General features: G+C 44.7%; 2 protein-coding genes across 2 annotated transcripts; both read right to left on the reverse strand.

Annotated features, from left to right (window-relative positions):
• Window positions 1-348: 348 nt before the first annotated feature.
• F10 (coagulation factor X) lies at window positions 349-12,725 on the reverse strand. The gene is made up of 8 exons (XM_075136998.1): window positions 12,499-12,725; window positions 10,100-10,260; window positions 8,588-8,612; window positions 5,781-5,894; window positions 4,558-4,698; window positions 3,448-3,698; window positions 2,527-2,644; window positions 349-1,716 (listed from the first exon to the last, which is right to left on the reverse strand). Exons 1-8 carry the CDS (start codon window positions 12,566-12,568, stop codon window positions 1,169-1,171), a joined length of 1,428 nt encoding a protein of 475 aa, XP_074993099.1. The 5' UTR covers window positions 12,569-12,725; the 3' UTR covers window positions 349-1,168.
• Window positions 12,726-14,818: 2,093 nt separating this feature from the next.
• Window positions 14,819-23,040, reverse strand: F7 (coagulation factor VII). Its single transcript, XM_075136987.1, has 8 exons — window positions 22,824-23,040; window positions 20,445-20,605; window positions 19,846-19,870; window positions 19,639-19,752; window positions 18,640-18,780; window positions 16,354-16,460; window positions 15,726-15,846; window positions 14,819-15,514 (listed from the first exon to the last, which is right to left on the reverse strand). Exons 1-8 carry the CDS (start codon window positions 22,891-22,893, stop codon window positions 14,976-14,978), a joined length of 1,278 nt encoding a protein of 425 aa, XP_074993088.1. The 5' UTR covers window positions 22,894-23,040; the 3' UTR covers window positions 14,819-14,975.
• Window positions 23,041-23,621: the final 581 nt, after the last annotated feature.

Here is a 23,621-nt window from a genome sequence, read left to right on the forward strand (position 1 = left end):
CACTACTGCACATACAAAAAAACATCAGAGTGAGGAGCTTCTGCCTGGAAACGTTACACCACAGATCAGATCATGGTACCTGAACAGCCTATGTGTGGGAAATCACTGGTTGAGTTTGCCTCTTTCTAAGAAAATTACTATCTTGGCATCTAACTTGCCATTTATGAACAGTGAAAGTCTTTTAATTACCCCCCTCCATTCTCTACCTCCTCATCAGCCTTGACATAAGGTAGGTGAAATATGTCACATGTATTTGTTTAGGGATATTCACTCTTTTTTTACTCTCAAATGAGATTTTGTCTTCATATATTTGTAAGCTGACTGGAGGGAATAAAAAAAAAGAGAACAAAAAAGAAAGAATGTTTTATTTCAAATGCTGGTGTACATCAATATTGCACCTCACAGAAACAACTAGAACAGTACACATGCAAGGAGCTTTCCAATCCTCAGCCAGACACAATCCAGAACATGATACAGAAAACAGTGAACTTGCACATATTTATTTTTTTTTCTGATGAGCAGAACAGAAGTGTTCAAATTAAAATAAAGTGAAGTACAATCCATATAAAGCAAAACCCTGTTTTAATTAGCTGCTGCTGCCAAAGCAGACGATTTTGTGCAACATGCAGTTATTTAGCATCACATGTTGAATACTTACTTGAGTCTCAGCTTTTACCAAGCAAGCTTCCCTGCTCCCTTAATCTTCTAAATACATCTCCAGGTAGAAGCTAAACAGCTCTAGTAGTAACAAACTCCCTACTGAGCCAGCTGGCTGCAACATGAGGATTAACTGAAGTCCTGTCCTTCCCACTTTCATCATGATTAGTGGAGGCTCATATTAAGCCCAGGAGCCTCTGGTGGAAGCACTTGGGCAAATAGACAGGAACCAAAATGGCAATATAAAAATAACCAAACAAGCAAACAAAAGACCCCACTGAGCAGCCATTTTGTTTGGGGAAAACCCCTCATTGTATAAATTCAAAATAACACCAGCAGTCCGCATATACTTGCTTAAAGCCAGGAATAAACCAAAACAAAGCAGCACCATAACTTCAAGCAATCAGCTCTCAAAACAAGTTTAGCAGATGTGGCTAAAAAAAAAACGAATAAAGTTTCTATTATAGAAACTGCACCTTGTTAGCTAACAGAAGGATCAAGAGCCACACCACTACAAATTTTGTCTCATGGCCATTCTTACCCATCGTAAGAACCTGGACAGTTTGGTATAGACACCATATTTGCCTTTCTTCGCACATCCTTCTCCCCAGCTAACAATTCCAGTAACAAAATAAGTATCCTTATATCTGGTTACATGGGGGCCTCCACTGTCTCCTTGACAAGCATCTTTTTGCTCTGTTTCATAACCGGCACAGAACATGTTTTCTGTTATCGCAAGGTCAGTGGACTGCTTGCAAGTGTTCCTATCAACATAGGGGACTTCAAGCACTTTCAGTTTTTTGGATAGTCGTCCACCTTCAAATTCACGCCCGAAGCCACTAACCATCCCAGATTTTTGGTTCATCAGAACTTCATTAGCAAAGTCTGCTTCGGGGAGACATGCTGCGATAACGTACTCAGAAAACGTTACAGGTTCCTTCAGCTTTATTAAGGCTATGTCATTATCATAAGTCTCGGCAATGTATTTAGAGTGAACAAGTATTTTGTCCACGGTATGCATCGTTTCAGAGTGTTCTTTCTTTTCTCTGTCCACTTCACCTGTACAAGATTATTAAAAGGGTCATTAATATGGAGGTAGTATAAGAAATTAAGAACAACCTTGATAAAGGAGGAGAGCAGTGTACCCATTCCTAACACTTTGCCCAAGCCTTTACACCATGCAAGTAAACTGTAAAAATGTATTGCAGTATTTATTAGCAGCACCTGGATCAGTTCAGTTCTGAGCTTTTGTCTGTGGAGATTTTTGTACCAGTTTACATGAAGGCATAAACCGGTTCAGCTAAACTAATGCAACTTTGGGTGAAAGCTCGTACAGGAGCTTGAGCCTGGCTTATATCAGGGAAGAGAAACTGGTCTGGGTCAAGGCTAAAACAGTGCAAATATAAAGTTGTGTTGATCTAGTATCATGCCTCAGAAGCGAAGCAGTCATAATTTGAGTTTGTTTCTTCTTCCTCTAGTCAACGTGTCATAGCTTTCCCGAGTGTTCCTGCAGAAACAAATCTGTATGCTTCAGACGTGCCAGGAATGACAGGCTTTCTGAAGATGCACTACTCTGATGAACACAATGCTAGCCAATGCTTCTAGAACATTTGTTCTTAATCACTTCCAACTAGCTGGCAAAGAAGAAAGGGGTGCACCGTTATCACCTTCCACATCAGCTGCCCCTGTTATTACAAAGCAGGATTCCCACAATAACAAGAAATTATAAAAAGCAAAACAACAACAAAAAAGTAACAAACCATAACAAATAAAGTAATATGAATACCTCTCACACGAAATTTACAGCACAGAGCATTAGTCTGCAACAAATGCTCAGACATCACAGGATTAAAATAAATAACCACTTACCAACAACAACTTTGATTTCTTTAGATTGGTTCATGCAATGAGCTGCAGTAAGTATAAAATTTTCATTCAAAATAGTTCCACCACAAAACTCTTCCCCTGCCTCGTTTAACAGAACAGCCTGTGAAAGAAAAAAGGTAAGTGCAGAATTAAGAAGAGCAGTTTAACGTCAATGAGCTAGAAACAGATAACTGATTTCTCCGCACACTACATACATGCTTATTACTGCAACATGTACTACCCTGTAGGTCTCTCCTAATGTTGCATTCACGCATGCATATGCTACAGACTCTCAATTGTCTTTACGTGAAGTAGATGTTTGGCTTCCAAGTTACCTCACTCACAGTACTTAGTAACGTCTTTTAGGAACAAGACACTGACTGACTGAGAAGGAAGAGAGCAGCCCCCAAATCATCCCATCCCTTGGACTTACCACCCCAAAGAATTCCTGTCCAAGTTGTGTTCCCATTTGACCCCTGCTCAGCGTCCCGAATACAAGAACTCATTTTGGCTGGTCCAAACTCAAGAGGAAAGCTTAGATATGAAAGCGTATTTGTGAAGCAAAGGCATGCTTCATCTGACATGCTCTCAGGTATACTACCTAAATGGACTGCTATCAGGCAGAACTGGAATATCACCTGCAAAAATGACACTGGTAGGCCAGCATGACTCAAAAGTCCTCTCTGATGACAGGTTAAGCAGCACGATCTAAAACTGCACACCACCTTTCATTTTGAAATTTCAGGCTGCAGTTTGCAGAACAGCACATCTAAGTGCCTAGGTTCACGCAATTCAGCTACCTCCAGCTACGAATGGCGTCCTACGTGGGTAACATTCAGAAGGCAACCAGGTTAAATGAACAGTTGCACACTTTCCCTCAGAAACACGTTGTGCTTACGTGCAGAGCACAAACACCAGATTTACCTGCCATGGACATTCGCCAAGAAGACACTCATCACCACCTACTATCCTGGTATTGACATACGGAGTCTTGCTACTTGTTTCATTGCCAGGACGGACGGTTGGGCTTTCTGTGGTAGTAACGACGCCCTCCTCCAAACTTGTTCCATTTGCGGGAGGGCCATCTTGATCACTAGTTACATTGCTATTATCAGTGGGTAAAATAACCGACCTTTTTTTTCTTTTCACAAAAACTTTTCCGCACGGATACTTTACTGTAAAGACAAGAACATTAAAATTAGAGAAAGACAGAAACACCAGCACAAGAGGAAACTCCTTGACAACACCATCTCACAATAAATCAGTTAATGCAGCTGTCCTGTTTTCAAAACACTAGCAAAACCTTGGCAGATGCAAAAAAGAAGGAAGACCAGATGGTTTGAAAAATGAAAGCCGTTTTGTAGTCCTAAAACTTGTCCATAGGTTCAGTCTCCTGACAGTGTTTTCAAAGTATTTAAAATTTAAAACATCATCTTCAATTGTTTACATTGCTATATTCATGTACTTGCTCTTACTAAAACCATCTTAATTACAAACTGAGTGAAGTGTTTTGTTTTAGGAATAATATGGCTCATGACAGCAATTTATTATTAGTTACAAAGGATATAAAAACCAACATCATGAGTATATGGTTGACTTATCCCTCCCCCCAGGTTTGTTGAAATACAACAAAAACCTACAAATGTAAATAGCATTAATCGTAATTATTTCATGTCATCAGTTACTACTTGATTAGGTTAACTGAAATCTAAAGTTGAAAAGTTTTGGCGGACTGCTATTTCATTTGGAGCGTAAGTGTTTAAGTAAATGAGATATAACTGCAGTTGCTTTTCTCCTGTCAACAGCAGAGTTTACTCAGGTAATTCTGTGAGAGGCACCTTGCAAAGGGTTCCAAATCAGCTAGATTTTGATAAGTCCATCACATTACCTCACACATGGAAGGCTTTGGAAATACCAATCAGTTGGCCACTGTTAAATCTATGTCATGTAGAATACCAATGGTTCAAAAGACATTCTTTAACTGTGAAACAGGTCTCACCACCATTGCTATTAGTTTATTACGTGGCTTCATACCTGATGAAACACAGCGTTTGCCATCCTCTGCTAGAGCATACCCTTTTGCACAGGAACACAAAACGTCCTTCTGTACACTTTTTTTGATGCTGCAGAACTGCTCACAGTCACCATTGTTTATTTTGCAGTACTTTGGTATGACTATAAAAGAGGTAAGTTTGGAGAAAACTTGTAAATAAACACTGACTTCACAGAAGATCTCGAAGTTCACCAAATTAAACCGCACTCTTTAAACAGGATCTGTATCTCCACCTGTAAAACACCTGAAGCACATTTTAGTAACACCACCAGTGGCTAACATGAGCTTGTGCCTTACAAAGCAGTCACATCCACAGCGTGAAACATGCTTGCCAAGTCCAACTGGGCCCAGTGGCCATGTCATGGTGAGCTTAAAAAAGAAGAGACAAAATGACAGTGGAAGAATGGATAAAACACTAACAGAGAAGTCCAGATATTGGTAAATCCTCACACGATTCCTCCCTCCTGCCTTAAAAAAACTCAACTCCTCATCACTCCCCTCAGTCTTGTGTCTGCACTCCTCATCACTCCCCTCAGTCTTGTGTCTGCACTTCAGTTCCACACCCTCTTACTCTGGGCTCACTACTCTTACTCCTGGGCTACCGATACATGCTCCAATGACATCATTAGGGTAGTACCTTTATGTCACAGAAGTGAGACTCAGGAAGGATTTATATGCAAAAAATGATTCCTTGCAAGGCTGAAAAAGTCTGCATTGTCTACTGAAATCTGCTTTCTTTGGTTCTTCACTGCTGTGAGCTGAGCAGAGAGGCTGTACTTCTGTAATTGGAGTAAAAGGCTCGTTGGTATCAGTTATAAGAATCCTATGCTTCTTAGTTTTATCATCATGTTTGGGGGATTCAAGCTCATGTAAAGAGGCACTACCCTCTTGGTTGGGGCTCTGAGCAACCTGATCTAGTTGAAGATGTCTCTGCTCATTGTAGGGGGTTTGGACTAGATGACCTTTAAAGGTCCTTTCCAACCCAGACTATTCTATGATTCTATGATACTAACACTACCCAGCTGTAGAGCCACTAGGGCTTTGTATTTCTGGCACTGTCCTCTAACTCATTGTTGACTGCCATTGTATTTTATGCATTTTTCTACGAGGCAAACAATGCTCACTCTGAAAGAGTTAAGTTAACTGTCTATGTTTCGGCTCCCTGGGAAATTCACTGCCACCGTTCACTAAAGCAGAAACCTACCAAATTCGCAGTTCTTGCCTTGATAACCATCCAAGCATGAGCAAGTGTAGGAACCGATTCCATCTTTACAATGTCCACCATAGTGACAAGGATTTGAGCTGCACTGGTTCCCATCTACAAAAACAAACCAAAAAACAAACTATTGTAAGAGCACAAGCATTTTCAGTGAACCCTGAAAGGGTGTTTAGTTGCATAAACAATCTTTCATCTTTCCTTTTAAAACATATGTCCTGTGAGTTGCCACATTCCAGATGGAACAAGGAGTATAAATGCAATCATTCCATATCAGCAATGATTCATATACATATCCTTAGTTTGGCAATCTGCTTTTGGTGGCTACTGAATGACAGCACATACGCAAATGTTTTTTTGTAGGAAGATAAAGTAATACTTCACGGTCAGAGTATACACATCATTTACAGTGAAAGCTGTAAAAGCGGACAGGACATTTCCACGTTGCAACTGCTGCCCGAAGATATTAACCTCTTGGCCTCTTGCATTTCCCTACAATTTCTGCATAATAATGACAACTCAACTTTTATTTCCTTAAAGGTCATCTCATCCCTTGTGCATGTCTTTTGCCTGCAGTGCTGTTCATTTAAAGAAACAGACACCAACATATTAATCAGAAGATTAAAACAAACCAACAAAAAATGCTTTAAAAGCCCTGCTAAATCTGCGTGTGCAGGCCAAATTCCTGTTTTGTGCTGCTTACAGTACCAAAATTGTCCCATTGTATCCACTGAGGTATGAACTTGAGCTGCAAAAAATTAGCTCTTACCTCACGCTCCCCACATCTATGCTGGGATCTCCCACATTTGAGAGGTAGTTCTGCAGCCTTTCTTCCTTTCCGTGACCTGGGCAAAACTGGCTGACCTGACTCCAGGGCCCCAGCCTCACAAACTCAGTTACACATAGGACAGTGAGGCTGCGCTGCGTTTGGAGACACGTTCCACGCAGCAGCCCTATCTCCCACCCCCACAAAGGTATCTCACTCCCGCACTGATGCTCACTGCCACGGTCTCTCCCGTCTAGCGACCTGCTGTAACAAATGCATTCCCTCATCATACGGCCTTGCTGGGCTCTTCTGCACTGTTTGATAAGAAAAGCAGGATATCTGGAGAAGTGGCACTTGCTTAATAATAATTCGTTGCTTTAGATACATGCTTTTCAAATTTCTGTGTTTTACCACCTGTTCTGCCTCTGTTTGGAGCAGCTGGAAGAACGTCAATGCGCACAGAAGAGACAAGATGCAAGAAGCTGCTCATCCTAAGGATCCAGCTTGCCACCTGCACGGTGGCTCTGGCCTGTGACCTCACCTGCTGCAGCTTTGTCTGTCACAGGGAACATCTGCTGGGCTTTGTGTACTGCCCCCACGCCTCAACATCCCTTCTGTACCTGCACTGGCCAAAACCAACAGTGCTCCAAATACTGTGCCTGTGTGGTCCACCACAGAGGCATTGAAGACTGACGTCCATCCTCAACAGAGGGAAGGCGAGACCACCGTTTCTTAAAAGACAGACAGACTCAAGGCCTGCAGCACAGCTCCTGATTTCTGCCTCCTCTGCGGTGCCAGAGCACTCCATTCTGAGTGGTCTCAGCTAAGCCGCATCCTACTGTTAGAAACCGTACTTGTTTCGTTTTTCCCTACACTGTAGTTGCCGCTGTGATAATGAGTTTTGTATCAATATTGCACAAAAGCATTGCAGAACCCCTACTAAAAAAGGAAGCAAGAATGAATTGTTCTTGTAACTTGGCTGAGGGTAGCTGTGGTTTTCAATACTTCTGAACACCAATAAAGCATTCGTGGACTGTGGTTTAAAATGTATGAAATTGGCATTTCCGCTAAGAGCACTGGCACTGATGTTCCGCTGCTTGTATTCTCATGAGAAACTGGTTTAAAATTTTCCACTCCTGTTCACTGCACTGTTCCTTGCAAAGCAGGCTTTGCTTGAAATTTCAGCCTGTAGGTTGCAGAGTTCATCCCCCGCTTAGAGGATTGTGAAAGTCTGCATCTTCTTCACAGCAACTGTCTTCAATTTTCTGCAGACTCCAAAAGACAAAGCTGAGCTGTCTTCGGTCAACATTTTTGAGGTACTCCTCCTAACACGCAAGCTGGACACATACTTTCAGGAGAACACATTACCAAACACTAATACATTAAAAATGTGTCCCTGCATAGTGATTACAAACACTAGAACCCTAATAAATACAACTCAGACCTTTAGAAAAAAACAGAAAAGACTGATGGGTAGTATCTGCTAATCTACTGGCACGTCTTCCTTGAACGCCAAACAGTTCTGTAGAAAACACATCCCACAAAATGCTCTTTAATACACGAATCAACAACACTCTGGCATGGAAGGTGACACAAAACTGGCAAGCGACTGTGCGATACAGTTTAATAACTCTGTATTGGCTACGGCATTTAAGTGCCCTCATCTGTGACTCTTTGCATCTTGAATTCCCCGATCTGGGGCTGCCCCTCTGGAGGACAACTGACTGGCAGAGTCACACGCCCAGTTTCTGCTTCTCACCGTTCTTTGTGTGCAAAGGGCCACTATTCTTTTTTTGAGAGCACAAAGACTGGAGGCAGCTGAACCTTGCCTTTGAATGAAGTGACTGGATTCAAGCAACAGCAAGGCAGTAAATCAGATTTCTTCTTCAGAGGAAACACAAAGTGAGGGTGTCTCACGGTGGAAAGAGAGGAAGCAAGGGAGCCGGAAGTGGTTACTTAAGAGGTGCATCCTTTTTGACCTTGCAATAAGGAAGCTTAATTCGCTAAACAAACGCAGAGTGTTTCTTACCTACGTAGATGTTCCAGAATTCCTCCTACAGGTAGGTGTAGGAAAAGGGGAATAAAAGGAGACAAAAAGAGTTAGGTGAGAATTACTGAATTCTTCAGAAGAATATTAGAGCTTTCATACAGAGGATACTTGCAGCTAACAATTGTTAAAACAAATATTTAAGTTACAGGCACATACAGTGCCTTGCAGCCTGCTATTAACATTTAATAAATTAAAACAATATGATCCATCTATAGTGCCCAGCTCTACAGAAAAGAGTCTCACGCATTTTTCAGAAATATCTAAAACTCCTTAGAGATTTTCTAATGTGACTCACTCAGCGTAAGGCACTTGATTTCTTGCATAACTGTATCTTTCCATCAGTTTTGACTGAATTTACTTGCATTTCTGTAATGCCAAATTCTCAGTCTCCATCCTCCCTGCTGTACCCCCATCAATCAGGACCTCAGAAATCCTAAAATCTAAAAATATTTTGTCCGATTTGTGTTGTTCTTTCCCTCTGCACTGAGGACTCCAGGTATGCTGTCTGTCCAAGATAGTCCTTTTCAATGACATCTGGTCACCAGGCAGAACAGGCTGTGCTGGTTCTGCTATAGATCAGCCAACCTTCATGCTCCGAGTGATGCACCCTGGCGATGCACCCATGACTCCCCACCCAGGTCATCTTAGGGCTACTCCAAGAACACTCTGGCCATCAAGTAATGCTAAAGTGAAATGAATCTGGCCTTAACTCCAGTTCCAGGGCTGTTCTTAACAGCCACATAGCTACAGCTGATGTTCCCAATTCCCCTCCACCACCAAGTCACCTCAAGTTTTCAAATATCACCTTTTCTACTGACCCCAGTCCCCATAGTTGCCCCATCTCTTTAACTCTCCCTTGAGCTTGGGAACAGATCGCATTTCTGTCTAAAGTTAAGCAGCCATCAGGGTAGGGAAGGTGACACAAGAGTCACATATACAAACTTCATTCCATGTGGGCAATTTAACATTAAGGCATGTAGGAACTGTCCACAGTATACATTCTGTCAATTCAGTTACTGAAAAGAGAGCCACAAAATGATAAGCACTGCAAAGCTTGAGGTAAGTTCAGCAAAATTCTCCCATGAAGTTCCATGTCAGCATTTGCCTTTTCAACCTCCCTGTGGACCCTCCACCTAAGAACTCTTGAACATAGTCATGACACTCAGCTGTGCCACCCAAATAAGATGAACATATTTTTAACACGGATAGTATCAAATCATTTAAAGGTCAAATACCTCACAAAGGCAATTAAACAGATCAGAACAGGTAAAAGAATGGAGGCTTTAACACGGGCTGGCCTTGCAAGAGCTAGATTAAGACTATTATCGTATGTTTATGCTTCAGCAATTCCACAGTCAAACCCACTATTTATTCTTTGTGTTAAATGATCAAGAGCAACTTAAAAGTTCTGATGCCCAGCTCAAAAGACCTTAATACTACTTTGTAAACGTGAAATATATAGATCTATTTTTCATATTAGTTCATCCTTACAGTTTTCTCCTGGTCTTCAAAGGCTTCTCTTGCTTCTTCTTTTGAGCAGCGCTCCTCATTGCATTCTCTTTCAATATTCCCTTGCTTCAGTTCCTCCAAAAAAGAGTTAGCACGTTTTGTTCTTTCCAAGAACTTGTCGGCATTTTCTTTCTTGATGAATACTAGACAATAGAGAAAATGATACGGGTGGCAGGTAACATTTGGTGGTGGTAAAGAGTCATTCGAAATAAGTGAAGCGAAAACAAAACCAAAACAGACCCTCTCACCACTCTACCCATAAGCAACATTACCTGTGAGGTCAGTCCTCGCACAGCCTGACACATCTCAGGATGTCTCAGAGCAGCCTCTCTCTGAGAATCAGTGACTCCAGGACAAACCGCAGGCACCCAAAATTCTCTCCTACTGTTTTTAGTCTTGAAAATAAGAACATGCAGGCTGCCGCTGAGGGCTTATATTTCTGTTGCTCCTGCTGAAGACTCCAGTCTTAATCAGAATGACTTTCCCTGAAGGTCAGGGAGACAGCATTCCTTGATTTGGTTTTAAAGCTGACAATCAGGTAACACCACCACCTACTCCAGGGGCTTGTGGTACAGAAACTAAATGCCACACAAACTCAAGATGCAGTAACATATCTACTGACAGATGGGAAAAGCTGTTTCACAGTTCAGCCCATGTATGAGTTCTACTGCCCTTCACCACCCCAAACACCACTGCACTGCTCTGGGGTCTTCCTTCCCTCCTAACAACACTTCCCAACTGCCCGTAGTAATGTTCCTGCCTTACCGATATGTGTGCAGGCAGACCTAAGGCAGCTGCGTTCTAAGATTTAACGAAGAGCTGAAGTAAATGAACATCGGCTTTAGTAGGAAAGTACAGCCTGGGGTCAGTTTGCTGGGTTGTTTTATTTTTTAAAAGCTTGGTGTCACAGAAGCGTGAGACCTGCTGCCCTCAAGTTCAAAATGCAGGTAGCTGTTGATTTGAACTGAAGGATCAGAGGCGTTAAGATCAGCTCAGCCACTTGGCTGCGTGTTACTCTCCAGTGACTTGTGTACACATTACCAGATAGGAAAAACAGAAACAACACTGAGTAAATAAATTGCCAATTCCCTGTAAAAAGCATACACTCTGGGAAAGTCTGCGGAGTCTGGAAGCTGGCATTTAATTATGTTCTGAACACCTGGAATTTAAAGAGAAAAAGTACTTTCCAATCACAGACTGGAGCGTGGAAAACAGTGCTGCACATGGGACTTCAAGGCCAACGGCTCACGCTCAGTGGCAGCTTGCACGTACCTTCTGGAGCATTCTTCATGCAGCTCAATTCAGCAATAAATGAACTAGCTGATAGTAATCATACACCCTAATATCCTCTAAGCAAACACAGTGGGGACTTACTCTGCTTTCACTGAAATTGGCATATCAGCAACAGGGAGCCAAATTCTCCAGTGCTATTTATATTAATTGATCCCATAGAGCCCACGAGGACTTTGGAGCCCCACTTATTCTGAAAGGCTCCTCGCAAGGAAGGCTTGCAGAAAGTGTTTGTAACTTCTAGCTCAGCAACTGTAAGTTCATTCACCCACTATCTTATTTGCCCTTAAACCCCTCTCTGCAGTGACAGGAAAGTGACAGGACGCAGCCGGTGGGGTTGTCGCCTCTATATTCCTTTGCCTCCACATCACCCGTGTAAGAGGATGTTTTTGTAAACTTGAACTAGCCTATTTGTCTTCTGAGGCTGGTCGTTCTCTTTCCCAAGCTTTCCATCATGCTTCCTTCTTCGGAGACATCAAGGAGCAACAGGCGTTGGTCAACTGAAGTAGGACGTTCCAGAAACGTGCAGAGGACCTAACTTTAAAGCCTAAGCAGGCTGACTCACTGAAGGAAGAGTTAACGACTTTTGAAAAGCCACTTGCTGATGCTGCTCTGGACTTTGGCGCTGACCCTAGCGGCACAAAGGGAGGGCGACGGGACGCGCTCCCCCTCTGCGCCCCAGACCCTCCACGGCCAAGTGCACCCAACCGAGCCTCGGCCAGGCTTCCCCTCAGGGACGTGGCACCTCAGGCTGCGAGGGCAGTCGTCCTCCCGGTGCGAACAACGGGGAGGGCCAGCAATCCCATTTGTCAGGGGGGAAACGGGAAGGCACCGCAGCCTGGGAAAGGCCACAGGAGATCGCAGCGGGACACGGCACCCCTGGGGCTCAAGCACCCCGAGGTGTCCCCGGCAGCTCGCTGCCCCCGAGGCGAAGCTCGCCCGTCTTTCGGCTGGGACCGGAGGGCTGTCCCTGTCACGCACCCAGGGGTGCGAGCCCCCGCCGCCTCCCGCGTTCCCCCGGCAGCCCCCCGGCGGCTGTGAGGAGGTGGGACCCCCCCAACCCCCCCGGAATAACAAAGGTGCCGCCTTACCGCCTCCTTCAGCCCGGAGCTCGCCCGCCAGCGCCGCGCAGAGCAGGAGAAGCAGCAGGCGGCCCGCCATGGTGGCGCCGAGCCCCCCGCTGCTGCCGGCCCTGCGGGGCCGCGCCGCCGCCCGGCGGGACGGGACGGGACGGGACGGGACGGGACGGGACGGGACGGGAGGCGAAGCCTTCACCCCCCTGGGCGGAGAGAGACTGAAGCGGCGTTGCTTCACCCTGCCCAGAAATAGCGGAAGCGGCGGGGAAAGGGGAAAGCCGCCGCGGGATCTCTCAGCCGGGGGGGCGGCCTGATGATGAGGCTCTTCTTCTTTCTTTTTTTTTTTTTTTTTTAAACCCAAGGAAGCCGGCTTTTTTAATTGTACCTGTTATTTGCGGGGGAGGGGAAGTGAATCGTCACTTTAATAAGCAAGCGCTGGCCGAGCCTGGCGTTGCCCCGGCCCGGCAGGTGTGAGGCCGAGCAGGGGCAAAGCCGGGCTCCCGCCCCAAAACACCCGCCGCCCTTGGCAGCTCCCACCGGCCGTTCCCACATCCCAACACCGTGACCTGCTGGCTCCCTGCTTCCGACACCCAGGGCCCGGTGACCGTGGCCCGGCGCTCGCTGGGAGCTGGCCTCCATCTCCCCTTTTTGGGGGGGGTTTCCCTCGGTTGGGCCCGGTGAGGTCTCTGTGCACGGTGGAGGCCACGTCTTTGGTGCTTCCAGAGCCTGCCGTCGGGTCTCCTTCATCTTCTTGCCTTGTTTAAACGGGCTGTTATATTAAAAATATACCTAAAACCCAGCTGTGTTTAGCCATTAGTAGTGGTTGCTTTCGTTCAGCATTTTACCCTTTTTCTGCAAGATGATGATTTGTTCATAAATGTCAATATTTACACTGGAACATTGCAGAGAAGAAATAGTCCTATGGAGCACAGAAACCCCAAAACTATTCCAGCTCGAGGGGTCTGGAGGGATGATTTTGCAATGCTGACTGCCTCATCTCAATGAAAACGAAGTTTTATTTGCTGGTCGCTGCTCCTAATTGCCTTCCGCCCTAGGAATATATTCTGCTGGCATATATGCTTTCCTTTTAGGTGTAAAGAGAACCTCTGGGGTATGTTTTCATACTGAGGACCTCTTGTTTCTCAGGTCTCTGGAATTTGCTGATTTTCCCAATTCAATTCGCTACTTGAATAGTATACCATTCTTCTACGTCAGAAAGCAGGTTATAGGATGTTCAGTATTGCATGGTATACGTACCATATAATGTCAATGTTTTCCCCTAATAATAGAGTATGGTCAATTGTAAGTGTCCTACTTGCTGATAAGTTTTTGTGATTGAGCTGATATTCAGCATGATTTGAATGAATCCAAAGTGTAAGTTTTGCATAAGATACTTAAACTGTTTTCTAATCTCCTGGTCAGTTTTATGTCCCTCACCTTTTCACTGTTTTCATGCTTAGATTAGAAGGTACATTATTTAATGGTATAGTTGATGGTGTTTTAAGAGCTCTTCAGGCTCTACCATTTATGCATTAAGGCTTTAGATAATGGTCTTTGGCCAGTGTTTTGTGGATTGTCAGACAATTATCCTATTCTTGTTTTAGATCTCAGGACAGAGAGTACAATTTAGATTTTACTGGACAGCAAATTAAACAAACATTCTCTTTCATTTGCCCTCTTCTGTAGCGACGAGCATAATACCAAGGCAGAGACAAGATTGAATCAGTGGTATTCTTCACCACTCATAAATATAGGGTTAAACATTACACTTAATAGCCTTACTGCAATAATGCTTGGTGCAAGAAGACTAAAATCAAGTTTTCGTAGCAGACCTGTAAATGTGGAATTAACCTTTTCCCAGCTTTCTTGTCCTGGAGACTCTCTACAGTTCCTCCTCCTCAAATCTACCTATTGCCACTGCAACTGTTGGAGAAAGCTACTTTAACATAAGCTAAAAGAAACATTTTTTCTGTTTCTTCTGCTATTGCATCATTACATTACAGGACCTATAAGCACAGGAAGTTGTGAAAGCCAGAAGCATAAATGTGTTCAAAAGAGATTGCACACATTTGTGGACAACAGGTTCATTCATGACTATTCAACCTAATGCAACTTCTGGCTCAGGAAGTCTGTACATCACTGATTACCAGAAGTTGAGAGGGTAGCCGGAGGAAGGATCATGGTATGCTCGACGTGTTGCTGACAGTCTTTCTCTCAGTATCTAGCTCTGTCCCTTAGCAGAATATGGATGCACAGCGAGAGGGACTCTGAGTCCGATTCGTTACGGCCATTCTTTGCCCGCTTGACAAGACACGTAAGTTTACGAACAACACTGATAGGGAAGTTATTTTATATATTCAAGTAGGCATTAGGCTCGTTTCAAATCACATGTATCACATATCTAAGATAATGACGGAATGCTTCAATAGGGAAATGGCACAGAGGGATTGAGGGGCAACAACATGATCTGGAAATGCTCTGGTTCAACATCATTAATCCATGTGCTTCTTCAACCAGTTGATGTATTTGGATACCCTTGTGTAAACCCCATAGCTGCCTTTAACAGCACAGCCCTTTCCCCAGCTGACAATCCCAGTCAGAAACCAAGTGTTCTTGTACTTTGTAGCGTGAGGTCCACCACTGTCTCCCTTGCAGGAGTCTTTAACGCCGGTCACGTCTCCCGCACAGAACATATTCTCTGTAATATTTAAATCGGTCTCCTTTTCACATTCTTGTGTCTTTACACGTGGCAAATCAACTCTCATCAGAACAGAAGAGGTGGCACCGCCATCTAGTAGGCGTCCCCATCCGCTCACTGTGGAGAACTTGATGGAGGACAGTTCATACACTGCAAAGCGTTTTTCAGGCAAACATATCGGCACCACGTAATCGGTGAGATTCACAGGTGTTTCCAGGCTCAGGAGGGCAATATCGTTATTGACTTGTCCATTCGTGTATCCTTCATGAACGATTATCCTGGCAACTCCACTTTCTTGCTCAGTTTTCTCATCGTAATTTACAGCATGTTCACCTGGAAAAGTTATTAATCGCAGGTCGTGTCAGGCAGCTCCTTGATTCCTCAGAAGTTTGAGGAGATGGGGGGTTTCTGGTCTGACACCTCTTAAGGACAATTCCCTTATACTACCAAAGCCTGCACATTTTGTCTTTTACTCTGGTTTGTCAGGATGAGAAGCTGCCACCACAACCACAGCTTGATAACATGAGGAGGGGAAGATACATACCCAGTCTCACCCGAAGCTGTTTGGGATGAGTATGCTCCAAACAGTGAGCTGCAGTGACCACCCACTCTGGGGAAAGCAGGGTACCACCACACTTTTCTTTCTGATTCTGTATTATAAGGGCCTGCCGACATAAAACAAATTTATGTCTTACATCAAATGTGCACTTGACCTGAATCTCAGTAGTCAGCTTTTATATTGCTTCTTTCTGTCACTTTATGCAACTGTGGTTGAGAATACTGTGCTGATTGTCTGGAGAATTTAGGAGGGGGGAGTCTTTCCATTGACATTTTCTTTATCTTGTGTATGGACCCTGCCTGTTATGGCCAAGAGCATATCTCTGCAAGCTGCCGCTAAAATTCTTGCTGGCAGTAAGGTTAAGGACTAAGGGGTCAGGAGATAGAGGAGATTGTATTGCCACGCCACTCCTATGAAAGCAGGCACTCCAGGACAAGGCTAAGATGCATGATTGAAATAGGTGGTTCTGCTGCCTACGGATGAAGAAGGAATTTGGTTATCCAGACCTGGCACTTTTTATGGATTTTTAACATAATAGATTTAAAACAATAACTTAAAGACAGTGGTTTCATAAGGGAAAAAAAAAGGCAATGAAAGATTTCTGAAGACTCACCTGCCATGGACATTCACCTGGAGGACAGATTAAACCACCTACTATTCTCCCCTGTGCAGTTGCGTTTTTTTTTGCCAGCACTGGTATTTTTCCACATGGGTATTTCACTGAAAAAAAAAGAAAAAAAAAAACAACAAAGGGCAGCAAGTGTGATTTTATTGTACTGAATTCACAGCAAAATGTGTAAGGTCTTCAGTGAAGTTATGTTAGCTGAAAAACTTGTTTCTAGTCTGGGAGCATGGGTTCTCAAAAGTAATTTAAAGCAGCTCAGCAGGTAAGTAGTCTTTTTGTTTGGAAACAATCAATCAGAAATGCTTTTACAAATAGAGTGCAGGCCCATACAGTATCATTGACATATTCACCTACCACAGGAGTTTGAAAACGATGTATATCTGCTTAAGTTATATGTCAACACAACAAGATAGGCTGCAGGCTGGAGAGCAGAAGTGACTCTGTGAAGCTTCGTAGTCTACATATTTTCAGTGACCCTGCTGACTTTAACTCAGTGGTACTACGTGCACAGCATCCACGTCATGGTGAGACACAGGCTTAAGCATGGGACGTGCAGGTTGCTATCCCCTGCTTGGGTGGACCTGAAGATCTCCTAAGAGCAGACACTATGTCTTCTGGTATGCTTCCCGGCAGACTGTGTCTAGTTTGCTTGGGTCCAGAGCATCCTTCATTCTTCCAGACTGCGTATCTCAGTCTAAAGTCTGTTCTTAGTCTGAGCAAGCATGTGAAGATTGGCAATAAGAGAATCAAATCTTGAGGACTGAACCTGCGACTGAGCTGCAGTGCAGAGGAAGCCTTGGTGTCTTCAATACATCCTTCACCCAACCAAGTTTTCCTTTCAAGGAGAAGAAGAAGGTCTACCTTTGGGTTTTTTTGTGTGCCATGTGGCTGTACTCTAACTGTCCCTTACATCCAGCAGTCACTCTGTGATAGCCCTGTGAGGACGAGTGCTCACCCTCTATCACCTTGGGAGCCAGGGCCCTATAGTCTATGCCGAGCTGAATCTGACATCCCCACGGATCTGTAGCAGCCTGAACGTGCCGATTACTTCACCTGATGCAAAGACAGCATCCAGCTTTTACAGGAACAGGCAAAGTATAGAGAAACAGGACTGGCTCTTTGGTGGCAGCTAGTGGAAGGGCAGGATAGACGGAACACAAACCCATACCCTCTAAGGCTGTGTGCAGGGCAACGCAAGTTTGGGCGTTTGAAAGGGACGTTGTGAGAGACGACAGAAGGACGGTGAAGGGACTGGCAGGCTGGCAGTGACACAGTTTTGTCTCCTTGCAACACACGGTCAGTGCTACGGCTGTTTTGGTCCCCAAGAAGCAAGCAGCAACAAATACGTCTTCCTCGCAGGGGAAGACGCGCTGAAAAGCCTGTGAGGAATATTGAACTCGTCGTTCTCAGCTTTTAACAAAAGCAGCTTCCCCATCACGTGATATTGCAGAATCTGCTAATAAGGGATAAGCACATGACTAGACATTGTTTTCTAATGAAATTGCTGTTGTTGAGAGCTAGGTTGTCATTATCAGTTCTCTGCATGAGTGCTCCATTGAAGCGTGTGTAGGGGGGCATTACCCCTCAGAATTACTTTGCATGCTCCCTGCAGCTCTGTCCATTATTTTCCTATCAATCACCTGGGGTCTCTTTTTCCCCTCAAATAAAGTAATTGAAGTAGGCATCTGCAATAGAGTCAGGTGCCAGCTTATGTACTGGAAAAATAATTAACTTGTGCTATCCTAGTCCCAGTTGAAATTTACCTTGTTAGACAAGTAAGGGAAGTATCTAGCTGTAGTGTCTAGAGGAATACCAAAAGTGTATTGGTCCTACCAAACAGGGGGGAAAAAAGAGGAAAAAAAAAAGAAAAACTGATTTTCTCTGGTTTTAATAGGCCTCTTCCTCTCTTGACTCCTGTGCTGAAACAAATACGGTAATAAAATCCATAGTCACAAATTCAGATTGGAGATCCAACAGTAAAACAATGCTGCCACAAAAATATTTTCCCAAAATATTTCCCAAAATATCCTGGCCCCTCTGGGGCCAGGAAGGAGGGGTCCAAAAGGCTCCCCACGCGGTGCGCACCCTTCCCCGACTGCTTTTCTGGGGTGTCTAACTTCCACCAGAAGCCCAAACCTACTGCTCTGGACTCTGCCCTTGAAGAAGAGGTGGGGAGCTGTGGCTAAGGGTTATACCTTGCACCTCCTGATGTGTACGTGAAAACTTCTCTTCCAGAGCTGGCTTAGACTTAGCATCGGGCTAGTACTATCTTACCTTGGGGAATGCAGGACACGCCATCACTTGCTAAAGCGTAATCGTCCGCACAGAAGCACAGCCGTTTTTCAGACTGCTCGTCAGTACAGTACTGTTCACAGCCGCCGTTGTCGTAAATGCACTTCAGTTTGTCAGCCGTGGCTAAAGTCAGAGAAAGAGTATTTAGGTTTCCAAATCGGGATTTTAGTGCTTACCATGAGTCAATTGCAACTTGAAATGTTGACAGGGAAGCAAGGCAGCAAAGCAGATTTCTGTGATGTATCTACAGCCGCTGCATGAAAAACACCTTCCATTTGGCAAAAGCGAGGCAGACCTGGATCTCCAGGGATTAGGGAGGAAAAGCCTATGCCTAAGAATCTTACACCTAAAATTAAATCAGGCTGTATTTATACAGTATCTGAGCTGTCTGGAGGTTTTGTAATTGTGTGGTAACCATTGTAATATATGACTGAAAAATTCTAACTATTTTGTGTTTTGCCATTTGGCAGAAGGATGCTCTGGGAGGACCATTGAGACTGCCTGGTTAGACTTGACGAGTGCCTCGCCCTTGTTTGGGCTCAGCGTGTTCTGGGGGTGTAAGTGTAACACTCAGTATGCAGTGCCCACTGAAATCAATGGAAAGACTTCATTAACCGCTGGATCTGTCCCCTCGGGCTTTGTACGATGCATATGCAGCGTAGTTCTCATTCACAGACTGCACCAAGCTTCTAAGTCAAAGTAACTTCAGCACTTGGGTAGGAAAAAAAATTCCTCCTTTTCTCTCAGACCATGCAAAAAAGGCAATTTTTTTTTTTTTACAAAGTCATCATAGGGTAATAATTATCTTGGTGCCTGACTGTCAGCTGGTGAGATCCATCACACGACACCGCAGGCAGTGTGAACAGTAGCTGGCGCTGCTAGAATGATGCAGAATGATAATGATTGCTACTGTTTATCTCAATGCCTTGCATTTGGATTAATCATGACATTTTTATTTTGTTAAGCTATGCCAGAGCTGACCTTTTTCACAGCTTTTGCCCTCATATTCGATGGGACAGCGGCACACGTAATCCCGAAACTGGTCGTCACAACTCCCGCCATTCTGACAGGGGTTGGAGTCGCACTGGTTAGGGTCTGTAAAAACATTCAGTGTCAGTCCGGCTCACGTGAAGAGCTGCAGCAGTGGGAGAGTTTTCGCAGCTGCTACAACGTCCCGAATGATCGTACCGGAATAGATGTGCCAGAACTCTTTCTGGAAGAAAAAGATGCGAGATTTAATTAAAGAAAAATTAACTCAGGTTAAGTCCTACAACCCTCGTAGTACAAGAGGGGTTACAGACAGCCACAGTGATGCCCCTTTGTCTTTATAATTTATGAAAGTTGATATCCATAAAATATTCTGCATTATTTCCTACATTCTACATTATTTTTATATACCAATAGAGAAGGGCACTGTGTAACATACACAAATATTATCCATCAGTAACCTCCATACAGTTGAGGTGGGATTGACTGAAACAGATGTTGCACAATACAATAATTCAAGGTGTTGTGAGGCCAGGAATTACTGGGGGACTGGGGAGATGACTTAGAGAGCACCCACTTTCCCCCCATCCCCCAGATGGGTACTGCCTGGGCTGGCCCGTGCAGTGTGCCCTCCTGCAGCTCACTCCTGCTGCGCATCCCCCTACAAACGTAAGAGAAAAATGCAAACAGCAGGACACAAAGTGCTTTTTGTGCTCTCAGGGTTTAAAGCGTCAAAGCACACCCTTGCGTAGGGGGAGTCCATCTGACAGTGAGCGCTCACCCAGCCCCGCGTTACTTACTGTCCTTTCATCATCACGGTAAATCTCTCTTGCTTCCTCAAAGGAACACTTTTCTTCCATGCATTCGCGCTCTAGTGACCCCAGTTTTATCTCTTCGAAGAAGCTGTTGGCTCGTCTTTGCCTTTGCAAAACGCTGCTTGCCTCTTCCTGCTTTAGAAAGACTGAAAAACAGCGGCATGTTCTGTTTGTCGTACAGCTGCGCTCTCCAGAGAGGGAGGATGGGGGGGGGACGATTTCCCCTGAAAGCTTTTCTGCTTCCCAGGCTTTTTCTGAGACGCTTTAGAAAAAGAAGGGGCAAATGCAAAAGAGCCTTCTTTCTCCGGCCTGCCTCCCAGGTAAAGTGGCAGCGCATGAATGTTACAGAGCCCAGAGCGTAAGAGAAGAGGGCATGTTACACCTGCGTTGTACGTCGGCGACTCTGAGGTACCACCGCACGTCATACAGTGGGTCTCAGCAGGCACAGCGCAGTTTCTTTCAATTCTAGCAGCTGAAAAGCGTGTGTTGCTTTACCTGGCGCTGACGTACGCGGCGACACCCGATTTTCCTGTACTCGCCACAGTAAGTCACGTGGTGACAGGTGGACCACAGTCACCCCTAACTCCCCAGTGCTCCATTCCTCACACCCGTTCACTCTTTGGCCCTGCAGAAGGTAGACCTTTGGCCCCTGCCACTGGTAGACCACAATTTTAGAACCACTGCTTTAATATATTTATTTTTAGTTTTCTTCTGTAAAAAAGGCTACCTTAAGGTACCTTAAGGCTGAACAATACTGTTTGCATCGCAGATGGCTTCTGGCTGCTGCCAGCACTATAGACCACAGCCACATGGGTCTTCTCCCTGTGCGTCTCTGCCGCGCTTTGGAAGGACATTGGGTACAGGGGTTCAATAGCAGACGTGAGCAGAGCTCACATCGTAGAGCTACATCAACTTCCAACCGACAGAAGCATGCGCTGAAAGAGTTGATAGCATTGTCACCACGCTGATCTGCTCCTCGGCTTCAGGATACAAGCACATCACACAACTATGCCCTCCTGGTATAATTCAGGATAATGAACAAGAAGTCCCAGTGCAGCGGTGTACTTTTGCTCCACTTGTTCTGTGTATTACACGGTGTATCTGTGTATTACACAGAACAAGTCTTGAAATAATTAATTTTGCATTTTTTTCTCCTCCATGTCAGTAGGGGATTCTGGACCTTCATGACATCTTACATGTCCGTGCTTTTAACTATTTCACCTGGGATTGTGGGTAGTTTTGGGGATGGAGGCTGATGTATATTGCCTGCCTTTCCCACCGGACATTCTCCACTACATGACCCCTGAGAGGGCGGGAGTGACCTCCTGCCTGCTGGAAGGGCCCTGAGGTGGTTGCTGAAGGACAAGACTCGTGTGTGTCCTCACCGACATACACACAAACATAAATCCTGAGAGGGTTTATTCCAGTCTGGTGAGGTGTCTCTAAACATTTGTGTCTAATCAGAACATTTGCTGAATTACATGCAAAATAGTGGTAATTTTCCCCATATTTCCAAGTTACTTGAAGGAATAAAATAGTGTGGCGTGCATTGAATTTATCCCAGGGTGCTTCATAAACATTTGCCCATTGTAGAAATGTCAGCTGGGTCTTTCTGCCGTGATTTCAAAGTCAGGCTGTATGCATTTAATATGGCTTTCTTCAAAGGCTTTTAATTAACCTTACACTGCAGGTACATGACACACGTACCAGGGCACAGGCACAGACTCTGACAGAGGAGCGTGCCTGGGCGTGTGGCTGGGGACATCCTCCCGCTTTTATTTCAGCGTTCTCCACTTATTTACATTGGAACGCTTTCGACTTTGCTACGTATTTTTCCAGCTTTGTTCACCGCAGTGTGGGAGAGCCAGTCAATGCCTAACTGGGAATCTGAAAGCACTGGGTCTGCTTTATTAATTTGGGAGCCGATTTTTTACTGGAGCCACCGAAGAGCTACCACCTCATTGCCTTCCTCTGCTGCCAAAACAGGGTGGATCCTCACCTCTTTAATTTTTCATGAGCTGAATGACAGGCTATTGATTCTTTGCTTTGAAAAATACCACAGTTCAATATGAAATAACAATATGTTCCTTTTTTCACGTAGACAGCTGATGGTTTGCCTGCTGTCTGTGCAGTGAGATAATAGGCTCACTTAGCAGTCTAGAGGTGCTTTTCTGTAGCTGGCAAAATAAGCGCGTGGATGCCATCACTGAAAGCAAACAAGAGCCTTAGAATAACTCACAGGCACAACCAGAGGCAGGACAAACATGCAACAGTGCTCAAAACTTGCAATGAAAATTACGTCTGAGTAACAGGAGAGAGGTCCATTGCCGGTAAACATAATTACAGCCATATCCTACGACATACCTGCATCCAGAGAAAGAGGAATCAGTAGCAGAAAGCAGAGAAACAAAGCCATGCGCTGCCAGGAAACCATGATGAACCCTGCGAGCCAGCGTCCTGGTAGTGTATTGACATTTCAGCAAGGACTGTTTGGCCAAAGAGCTCAGCTTCAAATGCTCGGAGCCAGAGGAGGGGCCGGCGAGTCATGGAAACAGAAAAAGATCCATGACAGTCCGGCAAGCTGAGCAGAAGGGCACATGCAAACCCTGCAATGCGCCCTTTTCGCACAAGCTGGGAGCTTGGTTTTGAACGCGCTCTCCTGCCCTGTGCAAAGGCTATGCTGATTACACAGGCTGCTACCCCGGGCCTTCATTTTACATCTAACACACCTTTTCCTTGAGAAACGTAAATGCCGGGACTCTGCATCTGTATGACTGGCACTAACTTGGCCACATAGCCCCGCATGCAGAGAACTGCGATGTGGTATTTATCTTGAATGGGCAGTCGAGATACGGCCTTTCAGTGCTTTGGAATATGATCGAACCACTGATATATGTCCTTTCCCATTTTTCCATCACCGATTGAAACTCTGCACTTCTGGCTGAATTTACTTGGAGACACTAATTAACCAGCAAGAAACACTTTACACTGTTTTTCTCCATCTTTACTGCAAGATCCACGTGGCCTGCGCAAGTTGTACCAGCTGGAAGAGGCGCTGAGCTGATCCACGTTACATTTCATTAGTAACGGAAGGGGTTTGAGGGGCTATTCTGCAGACAGTGTTTTGTCTGGAACACAAGCAGTCCTCTGATTTAATGGAAA

The sequence above is a fragment of the Calonectris borealis genome, chromosome 1 (assembly GCF_964195595.1).
Source record: "Calonectris borealis chromosome 1, bCalBor7.hap1.2, whole genome shotgun sequence".
In the NCBI taxonomy this organism is placed as follows: Eukaryota; Metazoa; Chordata; class Aves; order Procellariiformes; family Procellariidae; genus Calonectris; species Calonectris borealis.

What these genes read in the sequence shown, in the direction of transcription:
- F7 (XM_075136987.1), bottom strand. Translation starts at nt 22,893, where the DNA reads ATGGTTTCCTGGCAGCGCATGGCTTTGTTTCTCTGCTTTCTGCTACTG. An exon ending in ACCGTGATGATGAAAGGACA is followed by an intron (nt 19,871 to 20,444) that starts GTAAGTAACGCG and finishes TTTTTCTTCCAG; the next exon opens with AAAGAGTTCTGGCACATCTA. An exon ending in ACAGCTTCGGGTGAGACTGG is followed by an intron (nt 15,515 to 15,725) that starts GTATGTATCTTC and finishes TAACTTTTCCAG; the next exon opens with GTGAACATGCTGTAAATTAC.
- F10 (XM_075136998.1), bottom strand. Translation starts at nt 12,568, where the DNA reads ATGGCGGGCCGCCTGCTGCTTCTCCTGCTCTGCGCGGCGCTGGCGGGC. An exon ending in CAAACGCTGTGTTTCATCAG is followed by an intron (nt 3,699 to 4,557) that starts GTATGAAGCCAC and finishes TTGTCTTTACAG; the next exon opens with TAAAGTATCCGTGCGGAAAA. An exon ending in AGAAATCAAAGTTGTTGTTG is followed by an intron (nt 1,717 to 2,526) that starts GTAAGTGGTTAT and finishes AATCTTGTACAG; the next exon opens with GTGAAGTGGACAGAGAAAAG.